The sequence below is a fragment of the Otolemur garnettii genome, unplaced genomic scaffold (genome assembly GCF_000181295.1).
Source record: "Otolemur garnettii isolate 467f Iridium unplaced genomic scaffold, OtoGar3 scaffold00082, whole genome shotgun sequence".
Classification (NCBI taxonomy): domain Eukaryota; kingdom Metazoa; phylum Chordata; class Mammalia; order Primates; family Galagidae; genus Otolemur; species Otolemur garnettii.
Window position 1 is genome coordinate 4,200,641 of NW_003852477.1, and position 18,426 is coordinate 4,219,066.

The 18,426-nt window shown below is 48.8% G+C and overlaps 1 protein-coding gene across 1 annotated transcript in view; it reads right to left on the reverse strand.

Moving 5' to 3' along the window:
- Positions 1-18,426, reverse strand: part of CCDC13 (coiled-coil domain containing 13) — a 48,620-nt gene that overhangs the window by 13,938 nt on the left and 16,256 nt on the right. Inside the window, exons 7-12 of the mRNA XM_012807995.1 lie at positions 16,246-16,404; positions 12,868-13,044; positions 11,236-11,442; positions 8,694-8,833; positions 8,100-8,183; positions 5,690-5,812 (exon numbers count right to left, since the gene is read on the reverse strand). Of these exons, the coding sequence (XP_012663449.1) occupies positions 5,690-5,812; positions 8,100-8,183; positions 8,694-8,833; positions 11,236-11,442; positions 12,868-13,044; positions 16,246-16,404 (890 nt within the window). The remainder of the gene's footprint in view (positions 1-5,689; positions 5,813-8,099; positions 8,184-8,693; positions 8,834-11,235; positions 11,443-12,867; positions 13,045-16,245; positions 16,405-18,426) is intronic.

The window sequence follows — 18,426 nt, forward strand, 5'->3', positions numbered from 1 at the left end:
AAAAAAAAAAAAAAAAGTTAAAGATTGATAAAACTTACTAAATGTGAAGGTATGGGGAAAAGAACAATAGTTCACATTATAAGTAGAAATGTAAACTAATTCATTTAAAGGAGCAATTTGCCATTATTTTTGGGACTCAGTCTTTTTTTTTTTTTTGAGACAGATTCTTGTCACCCTAGATAGAGTGCGGTGCCGTCACAGCTCACACCAACCTCAAAGTCTTAAGCGCAAGCCACACTCTTGCCTCAGCCTCTCAAGTAGCTGGGATTATAGGTGCTCACTATAATGCCTGGCTAGTTTTTCTAATTTTAGTAGAGACAGGGTCTCATTCTTGCTCAGCCTGGTCTTGAACACCTCCTGAGCTCAAACAATCCACCTGCCTAGGCCTCCCAGAGTGCTAGGATTACAGGTGTGAGCCACCCCGCCCAGCTTTTAGCCATTTTATTTGACATTTAAAATATGCATATCCTTTGATTCAGCCCTTCTACTTGTAGAAATTTGTGATATAGATACATTCTCATAAAAGTGTAAGGATTTGTTTAGTGTGAGTTTACTTTATATATATATAGAGAGAGAGAGAGAGAGAAAGAGAGAAAGAGTGCTATACACACATATACATATGTATATATAAATATATTATGGGATGTGGAAAGAAAAAATTATGGAAGTTTTAACCATTCTTGTCTATGAAGAATGTGGAATTGGAGGCTCCAAAAAGAAGCTTTTTGCTATAAGTAAGTATACATAGTAGGAAAAGTAGTCAAACTTCCAATAGCATAAGGCGATGGTTTTAATGCCAACATGTAAGCAGAAGACATAAATTTGGGCTTCTACAATGTACCAAGCAGCATAATTCTGGAAGCCCCAAAAGAATGCTTCATTTGTGATAAGAGGACTATGATAATATCCATCTATGAGTTCAGGGTGGTAAGGAAGCTTGCAGTCTATCAAGGCCTTGAGTGGGGGTGGAAGGGGCAGAGTGCTGATCATAAGAAATTGAAACACAAGGGCAGCATTCATGTGTTCAAGAAATCCTAAGCCAATAAATTAGCACAAAGTACCAATCAGAGGCCACTGAAACCCCCAGAGCTCCACAGAAACAAACGTGGAACCACTCCACAGGAGCATTTTCATAACCTAAGCGCTCCCACTGAAGATAAGCTTATAAAAACACACAAATGCAAACTGTACAAGGAAATAATTCATGGTGAGGAGAGAATCCACAGACATTACTTGGTGTTCTCAGTAATGAAAATGATAGAACAACTTTAAAGGACTAAGTAAGTTTAAAATTATTAAAAGGAGAATGGCAAGAAATTTTGATGAAAGAACAAATGCTATAAGAAAGGGAATACCCATGCCTGTAATCCTAGCACTCTGAGAGACTGAGGCAGGCGGATCACTTGAGTTCACGAATTCAAGACCAGCCTGAGCAAGAGTGAGACCCTGTCTAAAATAGCCAGGCATATGGCAGGTGCCTGTAGTCCCTGTTACTGTACGAGGCTGCGGCAAGGGAATTGCTTGAGCCCAAGAGTTTGAGGTTGCTGTGAGCTATGATGCCATGGCACTATACCCAGGGCAACAAAATGAGACTCTTATTTCAAAAAAGAAAGAAAGAAAGAAAGAGAACAGGAGGTTTTTGTACACGAAAAATACAGTTATTAAAATATTATATTCATGGTAGATGAAGCACAACTGAAGAGACTTAGTGAGCTGGAAGACAGATTTGAAGAAATCACTCAGAATTCAGCCCAAATTACTAAGAATGGTTAAGAATTACAGAGAATAACAAAGTCTAACATATCTTGACTAGGAACTTTACATGAAAATAATAGAGGAAATAGGGACAAGGCAACATATGGAGAGAAGTCCTTGGCAATATAAAAAGTCCTTAGGTTAAACAGGACACTAACTCCTGAGTAGGAAAACCCACACCCGCCTCTGACACATCACAGGGAAATGTCAAAATATCAAAGACAAAGAGAATATCTGAAAAGTATCCAGAGAGAAAGGACAAATGACAATAAAACTGATAGGAGATGTCTTTTATCAACAGTAGAGGTAATGGAATAGCCTCAAAGTGCTGAGAAAAAAAATCCATCTGTTTAGAATTCTATGCCCAAAGTTCTCTTAAATTCTCATTCAAGAGAAAGGTATAACAATGACATGTTAACAATAAACGAAGGCTCAGGTTTACTATTTACAGGGCCCCACTGAACGAAGTATGTACCTCAATAAAAAAAGAAAATGAACCCAGGAGGAAGAATGAGATGCAAGAAAGCAACAGTGAGTGAAGATATTTTTAAATGCTTAGACCCCATACTGGCTCACACCTCTAATCGTAGCACTTTGGGAGGTGAAAGTGGGAGGATTTCTTGAGGCTAGGAGGTTGTCAAGAATAGTGGTAGGCACCATAATGAGGCTCTGTCTCTGTAATGCAAAAATTTAAAATTCAGCCAGGTATAGCAGCTCATGCTTCCAGTTCTCAGCTACTTGAGGCAGGAAGATCACTTGAGCCCAGGAGTTCAAAGTTGAAGTGAGCTATGAGGGCACCACTGCACTTCAGCCCGGCCAACAGAGCAAGACCCTGTCTCTAAAATAAATAAACATGTTGGTAAAAGGAAATTAATATCAACTATGTCATATTCAAGACTAACTTAGTTTAATTTTAGGAGGTTTAATAACAGAATATGCAAGATAAATATTAGATAATAGCGATATGAAAAAAACACAGTAGAGAAATCAGAGTCAAAGCATTATAAATTTATTCTATTGTTCAAAGTGACAAAACCCTTGACTTTAGACTTTCTGTGTTTTATGTTAAAAGTTAAAGGTAACTATGCCGGGAGTGGCGGCTCATGCCTGTAATCCCAGCACTGTGGGAGGCTGAGGAGGGAGGATTGCTTGAGCTCAGGAGTTGGAGGCTTGTCTGAATAAGAGACCCCCCACTCAAGAAAAAAAAATGAAAAACTCAGCCAGGCACCACAGCGAGCACCTGTAATCCCAGTGGCTTTGGAGGCTGAGGCAGCAGGATGCCCACAGCCTGAGTCTGAGGTTGCAGTGAGCTATGATGCCATTGCCCTCTGCTCAGGGCATAGGGTAGAACACTGTCTTGACCCCCCCCAAAAAGTTAAGGACAACCACTAACATAACAGAAATAAAACATATAACTTCCAAACCCATACCGAAGAAAGGTAAATAAAACTTGATCAATCCAATATAAGGACGAAGAAAGGAGAAAAGGAGAAAAGAAAAATCATGGCAAATAGAAAGTAGAGTTAAGCTAATAAAATGTTACAAAAATGAAAATGGGCTAAACTACACTGTTCAAATACAGAAATTCCCAGAATGAATTTTTTAAAAATCCAACTATATGCTTTTAAAAAAAAGAGACATATTTAGTGACTTTTGCCATGACAGACTAAGCAGACTAGTTCTCCCTATTGCAAATAACCAGAAAAATGTATACAATGTAAGACATAACTTGTTTTCAGATAGTGGACAATAGGATAACAGATATCAGACACGAGACTACAGCGAAGGAGAAGGAAGGATGTGAGATCTACCACCACCCCAGCTATCTGCCTGAGGTACTTTCTGACTACAGTAGGGGCATGAAGAGAACCCAAGCAGCGCACAGCGGTCTCACTGGGGTAAAGACAGGAGACTAGGGAGCTGCGTTGGGGTGAGTATAGAATTCTGGTGGCTGGAATTTGTAGGGCAGAGTATGGGGAGTGGGGCAGAGAAAGATGTCCCCTGTGCGACGGAGACTGCTCCTGAAGATTAGAAAAGGAGCAGACATTGAGGATCTCTGAGAAAGAAAGGCCCTGGACTTTGGGATGAGAAAATCAAATAGGTTTGAGGGGGGTCTGAGTGCAAAGGCTGCCTAGGCCTCCTTTTCTTGTTAGAGCCCAGGGATACAGCAATAATCCAGAGGAAAAAAGGTGGTGTATCTTTGCTGATGGACCTGGGACAGCCTCAGAGAATACCCTGACACCTGAAGATGACATAGAGCAGCAGAATGAACTCAAGGGCCCCAAAAGGGCAAAAGGGCAAGGGCATCAGCTGATAAGAGGTGCTGTGGGTGATTGACAGTGAATGCTCCCTTAATGCTGTGCCCTGGGTGCCTCACCTAATCCCAGCCCTTTGTGCAAAGGCCTTGGAGATGAGACCTTACATGGAGAGAGGCCACAGTGAAGGAGACTGAGGCACCCCAGCCACACTTCCAGCTGCATGGGTCCAGGTGCATGACCCCAGCCAAGGTTCTGTGGAGCTGGATTACCCAGCCAACCTACAGAATCATGAGAAAAACACAGGCGTGATGTCTGGGATGGTTTGTTACACAGTGACAGGTAACTGAGTCACCCTGGTTCACAGAACTCCTCCAAAGGCAGATGTAACTCAAGGGAATCAAGGGAAGTGAGAGAAAATCTGAACTGAGCATGTCTTTGCCATTTAATAGACTACAGATATTACTATCCATTAAATTCAATTACACAAAAAGAATTATGTTCCTTTCCTCCTATATCAAGCATGTCTGAAACTCATATCCTTTCTGTGTAATACTTGAAAAGAAAAAAGTTAAGGCTGACCACCTTCACCACTTAGGTAGTGAGCATCCATGGTTATGGCCTTGCCCATACCCCTAACTCCTTGTTTTGGTGACAGTCCCCCATTTTCCCCTTTGGCAAACCACCCCTCCTGCGTCTTGTGAGCACCTGGAGGTCCCTCCAGTCAGCGCCCTCACATGTACGGCAGACACGGAGCAGCACAGGTGGTTCAGACCTTCTCTCCAGAAGCCACAGGCACAAGAACTGAAAGCCACTGGGCCATGTCATTCCAGTGGCCCAGGAGTCTGCTCAAGGGTCCCTGCTACCAAGATGTCTGCCCTTTGTTGGGCTCCTTTCCTGCCCTGTGCCTTGGAGTCTCCTGATAGTTTTCAAAAATGTGTCTTTCACTTAATTTAGCCAGAATTGGTTTCTATTGTCTGTCATCAAAGAGCTCTGACTGATGATGATACGGCCTGTTAGAGCAGAAACTCAGTGGTGTCCTTTATATTTTTCAGTGTGGAGGTCACATGGTTGGGCCATGTGTTGGCATGGACACCTGTGATTCTTGCCAAAAGAGTCACTTGAGTGAGGAGCGCTGATTTATCTGAATGGAAGTCTGTCAACAACCCTTTGGAGCAAAGCATACCTCCTGCTTCACTGCCTCGGGCCACATGCTTCCCTCTCGGCCTCCCAGAGAAGTCTCAGCTCCCCCATCCACCAGCAGCTCTTGTTCTCTGCAACTCCAGACATCATTCCAGGCTGTGCCCTCCTACCAAACCCTCTCACAGCACTGAGCACCATGCCAGGATTGCCACAGACTTAAATTATGGCTGGACTGATTTGGCTGATTTAACCATTCAGGAGTGTGTCTCCCCTGAGACTCCCACCTCATGTCCACATGCTGAGTGACAGTCCCACTAGGTGCACACAGGATATGGTTGTTCATAAGGGCAAATCAGTGATGACAGGACCCCCCAGGTCGTGGGCCCCCTTTGGTGGGCACATGACTCATGGCTACCAATGTACTGGACACTGTGGAAGCCAAGTGAGGCAGACCCTGTCATGGATAAGGCGTGGCCCCAGACACCCATGCCACCCCATGTAGACCCATGAAAGAACATCCCTGGGCACCACGTTACCGTTTCTGAAGGACAGTGACAAACTCTGTGAGCCGGTCACGTTCCACCTCCGCAGCCTGCCAGAGGGCTTTGATCTCCGTCACTTGTGCCTGCCAGCCTTTTTGTTCTGAGGAGTCCAAGAACCTGGGACCAGGGCAGAGGGCAGAGGGCAGAAGTCATCTGAAGCCTGAAGATATGCATTTACCCCTGTGCTGGTGATGCAGGGGCTGGGAGGACATTCAGGGGTTCTCAGAGATAGCCAGAGGGAAGGAAGCAAACCCAGCTTTTCCTAATCCTCCCCACTGGCTTCTTTTCAGCCCCTAATTCCTGGTCCTGCTGAAGTTCTTGGGCCTCACTTAGCTGGCTCCAAAGCTGGACCCCACTAGGGCTAGAGCTGCATTAGTACCTCTGTCCCTCCAGTTCCTGTGGGGCCCTGGAATTAGTCTGGCTGCTATGGAAGCTGGCCCTTGAGGGACTGGGGTACCCAAGGTACCCGTGTGGCCTCTGGTGCTTGGCTACTCTGCCCAGGCTCTGCATCCCTGCCAGCCTGTCCCAGCCCTCCTACATCTCTGACTTGGTTTGTAACCCCAGTCTACTTTCTTAGAGCCTGGCTTGCTTTGTAACTTGGTCAGTTTTCTCTCGCCCTGATCAAACCTATCACTGCTCTCCTCCTTACCACTGGACCCACCTACCTCCCTTGCCCTGGGCCTGAGGCCAGGACAGAGGGTGAGCTCTGCCCCTACTACAGCCTCCCAGGGCTTACATGTGAGTCCCAAGCTGCTCTCGGCTGTGCCCTCACCTTTCCCAGTGAGACCGTCTAGGACCCTAGGTGGGCTCTTCTAGCAATGCAGAGTGTGGGGAGGGTTGTAGAGGTGTGCAGTGGACTGAGGGCTGGGCTGACTTGCTCTGTGGTCTTGGGCCTGTCTCTTCCTCTCTCTGGACCCCAGTTCTCTCTCTGAATGTTGAGGGGCTTGGTTGAGATGTGCTGTGAGAACTCAAGACACCCCATGTTTTGATCCTAAATACATTTGTGCTCTATGGCCCTGTGCGTGTGGTCTCTGCATCAGCAGCTTTGGCACCACCTAGCAGCTTGATAGAAATGCAGAATCCCAGTCTCTATTTCAGACTGCTGAATTGGGACCTGCATTTAACCTGGCAGATCCCTGGGCAATCTGTGTGGAAATCCCTACTTTAGTTGCCTCTGTGGTCCCCAAATACAGGGAGAGGAGGAGTGGGAGGAAGGGCTGATTCCCTCACCCCACCCTCCTCCCAGTCACCCATCAGAGTCACCTGAGGAGTGGGTTCAAACTGTGCCAGGTCAAGCAGGCATACTCTCTGGGATAACTCTGCCCTGTGAACCCCTATCTTGTCACCTGCAGGAGGGGATTGTAAGCTCCAAGAGGGAACAGCCTGCACATGATTTGGTTTAGTAAATATCTCTGTGTTGTGGAAGAAACAAGCCTGAGAACCAGCAGTCTGGACATCCAAGGAGCACATCGGTTCCTGAGTCCCCATGTTGTACAGAGGTCACAGCCATAACCACACAGGCCTAGAAGGGACCTGGAGGGCTTACCTTGTCTATCTTCCTGCTCCCACTTATGTGACTAAAACCTCAGAGAGACAAGGTCTCCCTACTCTCAGAAGTGTGGCACATGCCCTGTGACCCAGTGTCAGCCCACTGTCCCCCAAGTGCCCTTCTGACCCCAACTGATGAGTGTGGCAGCTGTAGGGTTGGCCTTGGTCCATGTTCCCTATGTTGCTAAATGTCAGGCCTAAGTTTCTTGGGTGCTTTTGGGGAGATAGCAGATCAGAGAGGGGACTAATCTGCCTGGGGTCACACAGATGGGGGAGTGGGGCCACTCAGAGGCCTTGCCTGGAACCTGAGCTGATTTGCCTGTGGGGATGGGGTAGGGGTGCTGACGGTGGGATCATGTCTCCAGTGGGCAGTGGGCAGGGTTCGGGACAGGGCTCGGAGGCAGGACAAAGCTACCCTTGTCTATGAGCTGGCAGAAAGAACAAAAGGGCCATTTAAGCCCTTTGGCTTGATTCTATCAACAAAGGGTGGGGGCAGCGGGCTGAGGAGATATCAGTGGTTTAAAGTGGGAACCCATATCATGTGAAATTCTTCCCTTACAGAAGATGCTTCCGCGCTGAAAGCCAGGCCCAGGAGGATTCCTCATGTTAACTCTCTGGTAGAAGGAAGGAACACTGGACTGAGAGTCAGGAGCCAAGATTCTAGTTCTGAAGCTGCTTGCTCTATCACCATGGACAAGACACTGACTTTTCAGAGCCTGCATGTCCTTATATAACCTGAGGAGTGTCCCCAGACCTTGCCTGGCCTCAGTTTCCTCTCCATTTAATAGGATGGGAATTTGGCTGAGCAAGCAAGAATGAAAAGGTCTGTGAGGGTGCTGGGGTCCTAGGTTCATACCTGGGTGAGTTCCCATGGGGACTGGGCAGGGAAGGCCTCGTGAGAGCAGATTCCACCAGCATATGGCCCAGGCTGGTCACTGAGCTGTGTGAAGGCAGAGGGGGTGCATCACCATGGGAAGGCAGACTGGGCCCCACTGGGCCTTGCATCTGCATGTGAGGTAGACTAGAGGCCAGCAGGCATCTAGGGAGCCTGAAGTTGGCTAGTGCTGGCCCTTGCAGCAGCCCTGGCTGGGCAGCCCTTCTTTCCAGAAATCTTGCTTGCTCAAAATGAGACAGAACCAGAAGATATCAGAGCCTTGAAGAATCCAGTACGGATCTGTTTGAGGGTCCTAGGAGAAGATGCAGATTGAGCTCATAGCCTATCACGTGAGCTGCAAGCAGCATGCTCTTGAAGTAATAAAATCTGGGCCCAACTGGCTTGCCCCTGCAGATGCAGGGCTGGTGTAATAGGAGAGGCCCACGTACTGGAACAATAACAGCACAGTCATCTTAAAATTGTGACCTGGCTTCCCATCAGAGGCAGGAGGAAACAACCTTTCCTCTGAATAATTAATATTCCCTTTCCAACCCCTCCACCCCATTTTTTTCTTACCGAGAAGATCCAAGCCTGCCGATGTGATTGCCTGCTGAGGTCGGGGACTTGGTCAGGCCCGGATCCTCCAGGACCGTGGTACTGGCGGGGCTGGCCTCGGGACCACTGGGCCCCTCACCCACTCCTTTATTCCGCAGATACTGTAGGGAACAGATGTACATTCGCTTCTCAGGACTTTGGCTCAGAAGCCTGGAGAAGGCAGGAGGAGGCCTTGGCTTGACTTCGGGGCTTTCAGAGGATATGAAAGAGGTTTCTTTTCAGGAGTGAAAAGCGAGGCCTGTTTGGTGAAGGCACTACTTGCATGATAATGACATCTAATAATGCCTCTCTTCAGAAAGGGAACTGCATGAGGAGAAGACTGTGATGGGGCCAGGAAACTGTTCTACATTCGGGCTCCAGAGGGAGGTGCAAGGCCCGGTATGCAGGCAGGTCAGAGACTGATGTCTCCAAGTGGGCCCACATCTCCAGGCAGCCACACACACGTGTGGATGAGTGCCAGGTGTGACTTGAGGCCAGCTGCCTTCGTCAGATGCAACACCTGAACCTTCCAGACACCCTAAGCCAGAGAGGTTGGCAGGGCCTCAGAAAGGCTGGCAGCTTGGGGAGGAGGCTAGAGCTCCCAGCCCCTTCTCCTCCCTCAACCCCTTCCTCTTCTGGATACTTGGTGAAGCTTAAAAGGTATAAATGGTTGTGCTCAGAGACAAGGCAGCAGAGATGTTCAAGCCAGGTTTATTGAAAGGGGAGGGTGACTGGTCTGGGCAATGCAAAGATGGCATCTGTGCTTGGGGAGCAGTTAGAGACCCCTTTTATATAGGACTGTAGGGGAGGGGCACATGTCAGATTGCCTGTCGGGTTAAGGCCTTACAGCACTGAACTTCTGGGGGTAGGGCTAGTCAGATCCTTTGTGTCTTTGTCTTAGGAGGAGAGGAGAAGGAGGGGAAAAGGTTTGTGTGTGGCTGCGTTAGGTCCCCCAACAGGGCTGAGCTGAAGAAGGAGCATTAGAGGACCCACAGCGGGAGGTCAGGCCACCGTCAAGGAGGGGACAGTTAGTGTGGGCCCCCAACAACCTGGCATGTCCTCCAGCCCCACCCATTCTGAGAAGACTTGCAGTGTACTAACTTGCCTAGAGGAAAATGGTTGGCCACCAAGTAGCTGGTGACCTCTGAGGTAGGAACAGTCTTCTCTTGTGTGCCTAGAGCAAGGACAGCAGTGAGGTGAAGATGCTGGGATGTTCCTGTGTGCCCCTTTAGACTTCCTGCCTGTGTGAGCAAAAGCTGGGAGTAAGGAGAGGAAGGACTGCAAGGCCTTCCATGTTCCCAGGCCTTCCTCATGCTCCCAGGCCCGGGAGGCTTCAGCCTTCTCTACATCAGCCAGTCCTGTGGCCCTAGGCTACCCCGGACCCTGGCGATGCAGGCTGCAGGACAAACCAGGCTGAACAACCAAAGCCAGCTAGGACAGGGGGCCTCTTGAGCTCATGCCTCTGACCTGACCCTGGATCCCTGCCAGTCAACCTCCCAAGGTGCCAGAGGTAGTGGGCTCTTCTGAGACTGAAAGACCTGTGTTCCTGTCAAAGATTCCTTCTCCCCAGGGGCCACCAACTTTCCTCCCCCAGGACCGCCACCACCACAGGGAGGAGTCACAGAGAGCCAAGGTGCTAACTCCTAGCAGCTCCACTCTGTGTCCTCAAGGCACCTGCCAAGACTAAGTATCCTTAAGGACTCACTGTTAGACAGGCATTTATCTACTGTGTGCTTTGTCTACTGCCAGGCACCGAGGCACCGTAGGCTGTACCCCCTCAACAGGAGCTCAGGGGACAAAACAGGAAGATAGGCAACTGGGAAACGTTTGGCTTGCAGATGCACAGGGTGTTAGGAGAGTACTCAGGAGGGGCACGTAACACAGAATGGGGTCCCAGGCTTCCTGGGGGAGCTCATGACTAGATAAGACCTGAGGCCCAGGGGCAGCTAGACCAGACAGAGGCAGTGGGAGAGGGAGAGGAAGGGGAAAGTGTGTGCACAGTCTTGGGGTGAGGAGCAAGCAGGGCCACGTGCATCCAAGGGGTGGGGGAAAGGGACAGGTGAAGAGTAGATGCAGAAAGGGTGGCAGAAGAGCTTATCATGGGGCACCCTGAAAGCTGGGTGAAGAAGTGTAGCTTTCCTTCTTTCATCCAGCTGCCTGGAATGTGAATGTAATGTCTGGAGCTAGAGCTACCATCTTGGCACATGAGGATGAGGCCCACAGCTGAGGGTGGGAGAGGGTGAGCTGGAAGGAGCCCATATCCTTGAGAATTAGGTGAGGCTGAGAGTGACAGGAATCCAGGGACAGATTTTAGTCAAATAAGGATACAATCAGGTTTGTGTTTCAGAAAGGAAACTTGTGTACAGAATGGTTTGGGAAGCCAGATGGAAGCCAGTGGCCAAAGTGGAGCCAAGAAGGATGTGGTGCAGCCTGAGCTAATGCAAGCAGAAAGAAGTAGAAATAGCTGAGATTTCTCGCCAAGCCTTGGAAATGGATTCTGGAGCTGTGCCAGTGCCCTCCTTACCTGCACACTGAGTTGCCCGATCTCTGACTCCAGCTGCCGCACCTTGGCCTCCCGCTCAGCCACCATGGCCCGCAGCTGGGCAACCAGACTGCTGCTCTGCTGAGTCTCACTGTGAAGCTGCTGGTCTAGGTGGTGCTGGGATGCCCGCATCTTTTCCTCCTGCAGACTCAGGCTGCTCAGAATCTCTTGTAGCTGTTTCAGTTGGTCCTGAGGGGCCCAAGAAGTAGTGCAAGTTGGAGTGAGTCATGGCCCCTGGTCAGGCAAGGACAAGAGCCGACTGCCTCTCCACCCAAAGCAACCCATACCGTGACCTAATGGTGCCTGTTCCTTTGAGAAGCAGGAACACATTCCTTGCCTGCATTCAGGGGAGTTTAAACCAGGCAGGTGGGAACCATGCCCTTATCTTGTGCTCAACTTCCTCTAAGTTTGGGACTGAGAAGACACTCAAGGAGCTCTTGGGCATGACAGAAAACAGCTCAGCTGGTGGGGGAGATATTTGGGTAAAAAGAAAACCTGATTCCACTCTTCTGGGAGGCTGCCCTTTGAGGACCCTTTACCAGGGATCCTTTAGCTTAGCACCTTAGACACTGTCCCTTGGAATACCCCCAGGAGACTCTTGGGGAGAGGCTTCTTGTCTGGAAGGACAGTGATTTGGAACAGGTGGGGCCGTTGTCCTCACCTCGTAGGAAAGGAAACTGAGGCCCAGAGAGTCCTAGGGCATATTGCTGATGAATGGCAGGGCTGGGGCTGGTTTGCAGTTCTCATCATGCCATCTCCAGTGACAAAGAATGGTGGCATGCAGGGAACTCCAGCCTTGTACCTTATATTGAAAACTGGCTGCTGAGGCTCAGAGAGGGAATGCAATTGGCCTAATGTCACACAGTCTAGTACTGAGAGAGGCAGGTCTAGATTTCATGTCTTCTGTGTACCACCCAGCACCCCGCCATGTGAAATGATTAGGCACTAAGGTAAGTGCTTGAGCCAGCACCCCCTAGGCACCCCAGCCATGCCAGGCATGGTCACTCCTGGGGCTGAAGTCTGGGGTGCCTCACATCCCAGAGACAAAAGTCTAGGATGTAGGGTCAGGAAAGTAGTGTGACCCTGCTAATCAAGGAAGATTTTTATAGTCAGGTAAACTTGTTTTGAACTCAGCTGTAGGGTCTTAGATGAGTTCTCTAACCAACTTGAGTCTTCGTTTCCCCATCTATGAAATGTTATTGTAATACATGCCCCTAGGAGCTGTCCTGGGACTAGCCATTATGAAGTGCCCAGGGGTGGGCTCTATGCCATCAGAGACAAGAATTTGTACTAGTTCCCTCAGTTGTCCCTTCCATTCCTTGCTCAAAAATAACCCAGAGTGTAATCTCAGTTCTTCCCCCTTAGATGTTTCATTTTCCTTTGGTGTCCATAGGCCTGGGGGCTTGTGCCCAGCACTGCCAATGTCACAGCCCTCTATGTGCCCTCTGAGCTGCTTCTGTCCCTGCCACAGTGTCAGGGGCTTGGGGCTGGGGCCCATTGTGTTATGCAGGTACAACGTCAGGTGAACGAGGAGGCTCACTCTGTACAGGGCTGGGGCCCACCTTTTCGGATCTAGGGCCTGGCTCCCACCCTGCCCGAGTGGCTGGGCCATACCATGAGGGCATCGATGAGCTCGTCATCATGTCTGCCCTTCTCCACCAGGGTCCCCATCTGACTCTTGAGCGTCTTCACCTCACTCGATAGCACCTTGTTCCGAGACTTCATGCCCTCAAACTTCTTTTTTAGCTCTTCAACCTCCCTCTGGAGGGCATCCCGCTCACTGGCAAGTTTCTGGAATTAGAAAGGGAGGACATTGGCTCGGCGCCTATAGCTCAGCGGCTAGGGCGCTGGCCACATACACCCGAGCTGGTGGGTTCAAATCCAGCCCGGGCCAACTACAACCAAAAAATAGCTGGGCATTGTGGCAGGTACCTGTAGTCCCAGCTACCTTGGGAGGCTGAGGCAAGAGAATTGCTTAAGCCCAAGATTTTGAGGTTGCTGTGAGCTGTGACACTACAGCACTCTACTGAGGGTGACTTAGTAAAACTCTGTCTCAAAAAAAAAAAAAAAAAGTGGCAGCAGGGCTGAGTGGGACCTTGGCCGTATCTGGTCCCTTGCTTCCACTTGATATTAAAGCCCAGGAGGACAAGGGCACTTGTTGAAGGCCACAGAGCAGGTCAGTAGAGCTGGGTCCCTTGGTTCCAACCCCAGCCTCTCAGAGATATCAGGTGGCTCTCAGCCTCCTGCCCTTGCCCGAGCACACACAAACACTAATGGATGCCAGCATTCCTCCCCTCAGCCTGTGACACTTGAGCAGAAACCTGTGTTACCCCCGTGGCCAGCTCTGGGTATGTAGTCCAGACAGCATGACTGACTCCATGCTGGGCAAAAGAGAAAAGCCATACTTGAATGAAATGTTCTAAGTCTAGGGTTCAAACTGCAGCACCTCACCACACAGAGACTGAGAATAAGGGAGTTTCCACTTGCCGCTCCATTCCCTCACTTGATCCACAATTATCTGATGCAGTGCCCCCAGACTGCACCTTGCTTTGTCAGCTACAAACTGGAAACTTACATGCAGCACACCTCTTTGGAGTCTTTCATTCATTCATCTCTCCATTCTCAAATATTTCCTGAGGGCCTACTATGTGCTTAGTATTATTACAGATGCTGGGAACACAGCAGAGAACGAAACAGAGTCCTGTCCCCAAAGAGCTGCCATCCTAGTGGGGAGACAGATAATGTCAAATGCTAGTTGAAAAGTGGGGGAAGGGAATAGGGAGATGGCATGGTCAGGGAAGGCCTCTCTGAAAGGGTCACATCTGAGCAGAGACTGAAGGAGATGAGAGGAAGAGCAAAGGCCTGGACTGGAACAGTTTGGCTGGGACACAGAGAGTGAGGGGCAGATTAGATAAACCCTTAGTGCTAAGACCAATACCCTGAGGAGGGTCCTGGGTCATGGGCGACATAAGCTGACTTGATGCCGAGGATCAATTATTGATAGAAAAGTATTTTCAAATCCTTGATGAAGTGAATCACAGCAATGCAAAATGAGTAAATGCATCTACACAACACAAGCCCTTAGCATGGAAGCAGCCGTTGCTCACTTGCCATTCACCTGTTCACCTGCTGCTCTCCTGCCTACACACTCTAGACTCTATGGAGGCTTGGCAAGGAAACGTACATGGAAAATCATTTCCTTCTATTTACCATATAGCTTACTGTCAGTGCAAGCATTCCAACATATTCCGTTCTGTGTGAATGTTTAAGTCCAAGATAGGTGCATTTCAAACCCAACATTTTCAAATTCCAATCCCCTTCCTTCCCTTGAACTCACTCCCTGTCTCCCCTACCCAACCACTACACTTCCCAGAAGTCCTTCATAATTTTTCCTACTCCTTTCCCTTCTGTGTTGTGTCCCATCAGTCCCTGAGCCCCATAAAGTCCACCCACAATGTCCCAGGTGTCTGATCCTTCTGCTATAGTCTTACTGTCTTGGTGAAGGTCCTTGGTCATGTCTCAAGTGGATTATTGTTCTGCCTCAATGCCTCTTCCAACTCATATCTCTCTTCCTCCAACCATGGGACCTTTCCAGAATGCATAGGTGATCATGTCCCTGCACAACTCAAAGCCCTTCAGTATTCTCCACAGCCTTCAAGATATAGGGCCAAAGCCCTGGCCAGCACACAAGGTCCAGTAGGCCCTGACCTTGCTCACCTCTCCAGTCTCATTGTCCCATCTGACAGTCTAGAATTCTGGGAGGTACAATGTGGTGATGGTCACAGCATGCTTAGCACAGGGTCTCACCTGGAGTTGGCACTCACCAATGGAAGTCTCCAGATGCCAGGGCCACTGAAGTCAGCTCACTGTTTGGTTTGCCAGCAACTCCTCCCATGTCTTCCACTACTTTCCTTGAGGGAGTCCCTACTCCCACTCTTCAATGCAAGTTTGGGGAGGCTAGCTCATTCCCCAAACCTTAGGGCAGAGGTCTGAAGCTTGGCCAATTAAAGAACATGGTACCCTTGGCCACAGTGATTGGCTCAGGGATGGCCACGTGACATGACCTAAACCAAAGTCTCAATTCTGGGACTTTGTTGGAACTACTGGGAAAGATAAGCCATTATGTCTGTTGGAGGAGGGGTTAGAGGACAGACCCAGGCCTACCTGGGGTCCCTGTGGGAGAGAGTAAAGTGGTACTGAGATCAAGAGAAAGTGGTGCTGAGAACAAGTCCCCCAAATCTCTGGATCCATCTGTACCTGAAACTGGACCACCTCTGGACTATTCATTTACATAGGCTAATAAATGCATTTTGTTGCTTAACGCTGATAGAGTTGGAGTTCTTTTGTTTTTTTCTGAGATAAGAGTCTCAAGCTGTCACCCTGGGTAGAGTGACGTGGAATCATAGCTCACAGCAACCTCAAACTCTTGGGCTTAAGCGATTCTCCTGCCTCAGCCTCCCAAGTAGCTGGGACTATAGGTGCCCACCACAATGCCCAGCTATTTTTCGGTTGTAGCTGTCATTGTTGTTTGGCAGCCCTGGACTCGGTTTGACCCCCCCAGCCCCAGTATATGCGGCTGGTGCCCTAGCTGCTTGAGCTACAGGCAGTGAGCCAGAGTTCTGACACTCCCAGTCCAGCCAGGGAGACACAGCCCCTGCTGCCAGGCTGAGCCTGTTCATTCCTTCTTCAGCCAGCCAAACCCATCATAGCTCTGGGCCCTGACCCTCCCCACTCCCTTTTGCAGTGGAAGTTTCAGGTACAGCATCTCTAAAACAACCAGGTTGGGGCCACCCAGAGTTCATTCCATGGGCTCAGGGTGAGGCTCCTGTCAGGCAGCTCAAGCTAGATTGACAAGAAGTGAAGAACACAGGCAGAGACTCCAGGTATCTCCTGTCTAGAAGGGATGGCTCAGACATGCCTCAGAGCCCTGCAGGTGCAGTCGTGATCTCCCATCCCACATGGCCAGCTGACCTCCTACGGGGTACACATTACCTCCCAGCCTTCCTGTTTCTCCCTTTCTAGGCTGCGGATCCTCAGCAGGTTTTTCTCCTGTGCTGACAACTTCCTTGGGTCCGGATGGACAGACTCATCACTGACTGTTCCTGCAGACTGGCTCCGGGTCTGTCCCAACTGCTTCTCAAGCTCTCGAACCTAAGGGCAGTCAAACCCATAATGGGTCTGCAGTCAAAGATTCTACCAGATGGGAGACCCCACTGGACTGAAAATCAAACCACCCTTCCAGATGGTTGTGGTAGACAAGGAAAACTGGGATGGGGAAAACTGAATTGGCATCTTGGGCAAAACAGCAGAAAAAATGTAAGAAGTTTAGTTTAGAAAAAAGATGTTTTAAGGCAAATGAGAAAAATCACCCCATCTCTGAGGGGCTGTTTAGGCTGAGAAGCAGACAGGTGATCTGAGGAACTTGAGAAGGAAGGAATGACAGATCTCAGTACAAGGAAGAACCCTCGATGAGGCAGACTGCTTAAGACTGGTTGGACTCCTCAGGAGGTGGTGGGGTATTTGCAGGAGATGCTATAGAGGGAAGGCAGAGAGAAGACAGCTTCTCTTGGAAGCTGAGAGACTGGCTCAAAGCCTCACTAACTGTAACTGTGAACAGGTTACTTAACTTCTCTGAATTTCAGTTTTATCATCTACAAAATGGGTCTAAGAGTACACCCTGTTTGATGTTATTATGAGGATTCAGTATCCTGAAGTTGCCCAAGCCTGGAAATCTTCCAAGATCTTGGAATGAAAAATCTTAGGGCTTGTTCCAGAGCAAGAAATTAGAGCTCCAGTGGAAGGATCTTGGAATCTGAATTTTAAACAAATACTGGTGATTTTTAGGATTAGGCAACATTGAAAAATCCTAAGACGGTCCAGGGCAAGCCCTCAACACACACAGAGCCTGGCTTACATGAGCTCTCAGCAAGTGGCAGGTAGATGTCATCCCACAGAACAGTATCTTTATTACACTAGGATTTAAGCAGATCAGTCCTAGGGTCCTTCTTATCCTATTGCCAGAACAGAGTTGGTAATCCTGAGCCAGGAAAGGAAACAAAGTTCCCTAGGATCACTGGTGCAGGGCAGGAGCATTGCTTTGACATCATGTATCAGCGCCCTCGTGTGGCACCGTGTGGTAATTCCACTTAAGAATTAAAGAACACTGAGTTACTTTTAATCATTTCATATACAACTTAATAATATCACTAAGTAGTTGAGTGCTTATTATGCTGGGTGCTTTACCAATGTTAGTTCATTTAAATCAATTTTACAGGTTAAGAGACTGAGGCACAAAGAGCTGAAGTGATTTGCCTGAGGTCACAGAGCTAGGACACCCGTCAGCCAACTCAAACTCAGACCTCTTGAACCACAGGAGGACAGTGATCCTCAATTAGTTTTTTGGATCCCCCACCCCCACATTTATGCTAGCTTCAAGGATCTTGTAGGAGACCCTGAGGATAAAAGCCACCCAGGAATAATGACCCTTGAAGTTCCTGGGAATGAAGGTGATGTGTTTGGCAAACAGTGAAACACACACACCTCCCCATGTGCTTCTCAGCTGGAAGGCAAAAAGGGAAAACAGTTGCAGCTAATCTTTGTCCACTGCTTCCTCCAAGCTGGGCACTATACCACCAAGCACTTTATAGGTCCTGACTCATGCAGTTCTCCCAACACTGTGGGGTAGTGACTGCTATAACCTCCATGATTCAGATGAGGACTCTGAGGCACAGAGGGGAAGTGACTTGCTTGAGGTCACAAGATGGTGAGTAGAAAGCTGGGATTTGAATCTAAGCAGTCTGGCTCTGGAGACCCTGCCCTTAGCCTGTGTTGGGAGGCTTCAAAATTATGTAGAAAATAAAGGAAGAAGCAAGGCTAAGTTTGTGTTGGGTAGTTAAAACTGTCAAAAGACTGTAAACATCTGGAAAAAGCCTACAATTACAACAGTCACGCAAATTTACAGAAACCAGGAAAAAAGTTTTGCCTGGAGTAAAATAAATCAAAACAAAGGCACTGGCATTTGTTAAGCTCCAGTCCTGGCATGTGGTAAGTGTTATATAAGTGCTTGTTCATTAAATAACAAATTAAAATCAGGCTGGCTGGGGAGACTGTAAAAACAACAAGCCTGCAAGTGTTTTCTGCAGGACGTAAAGGTCTTTTTTGGGTTCTGTGCAC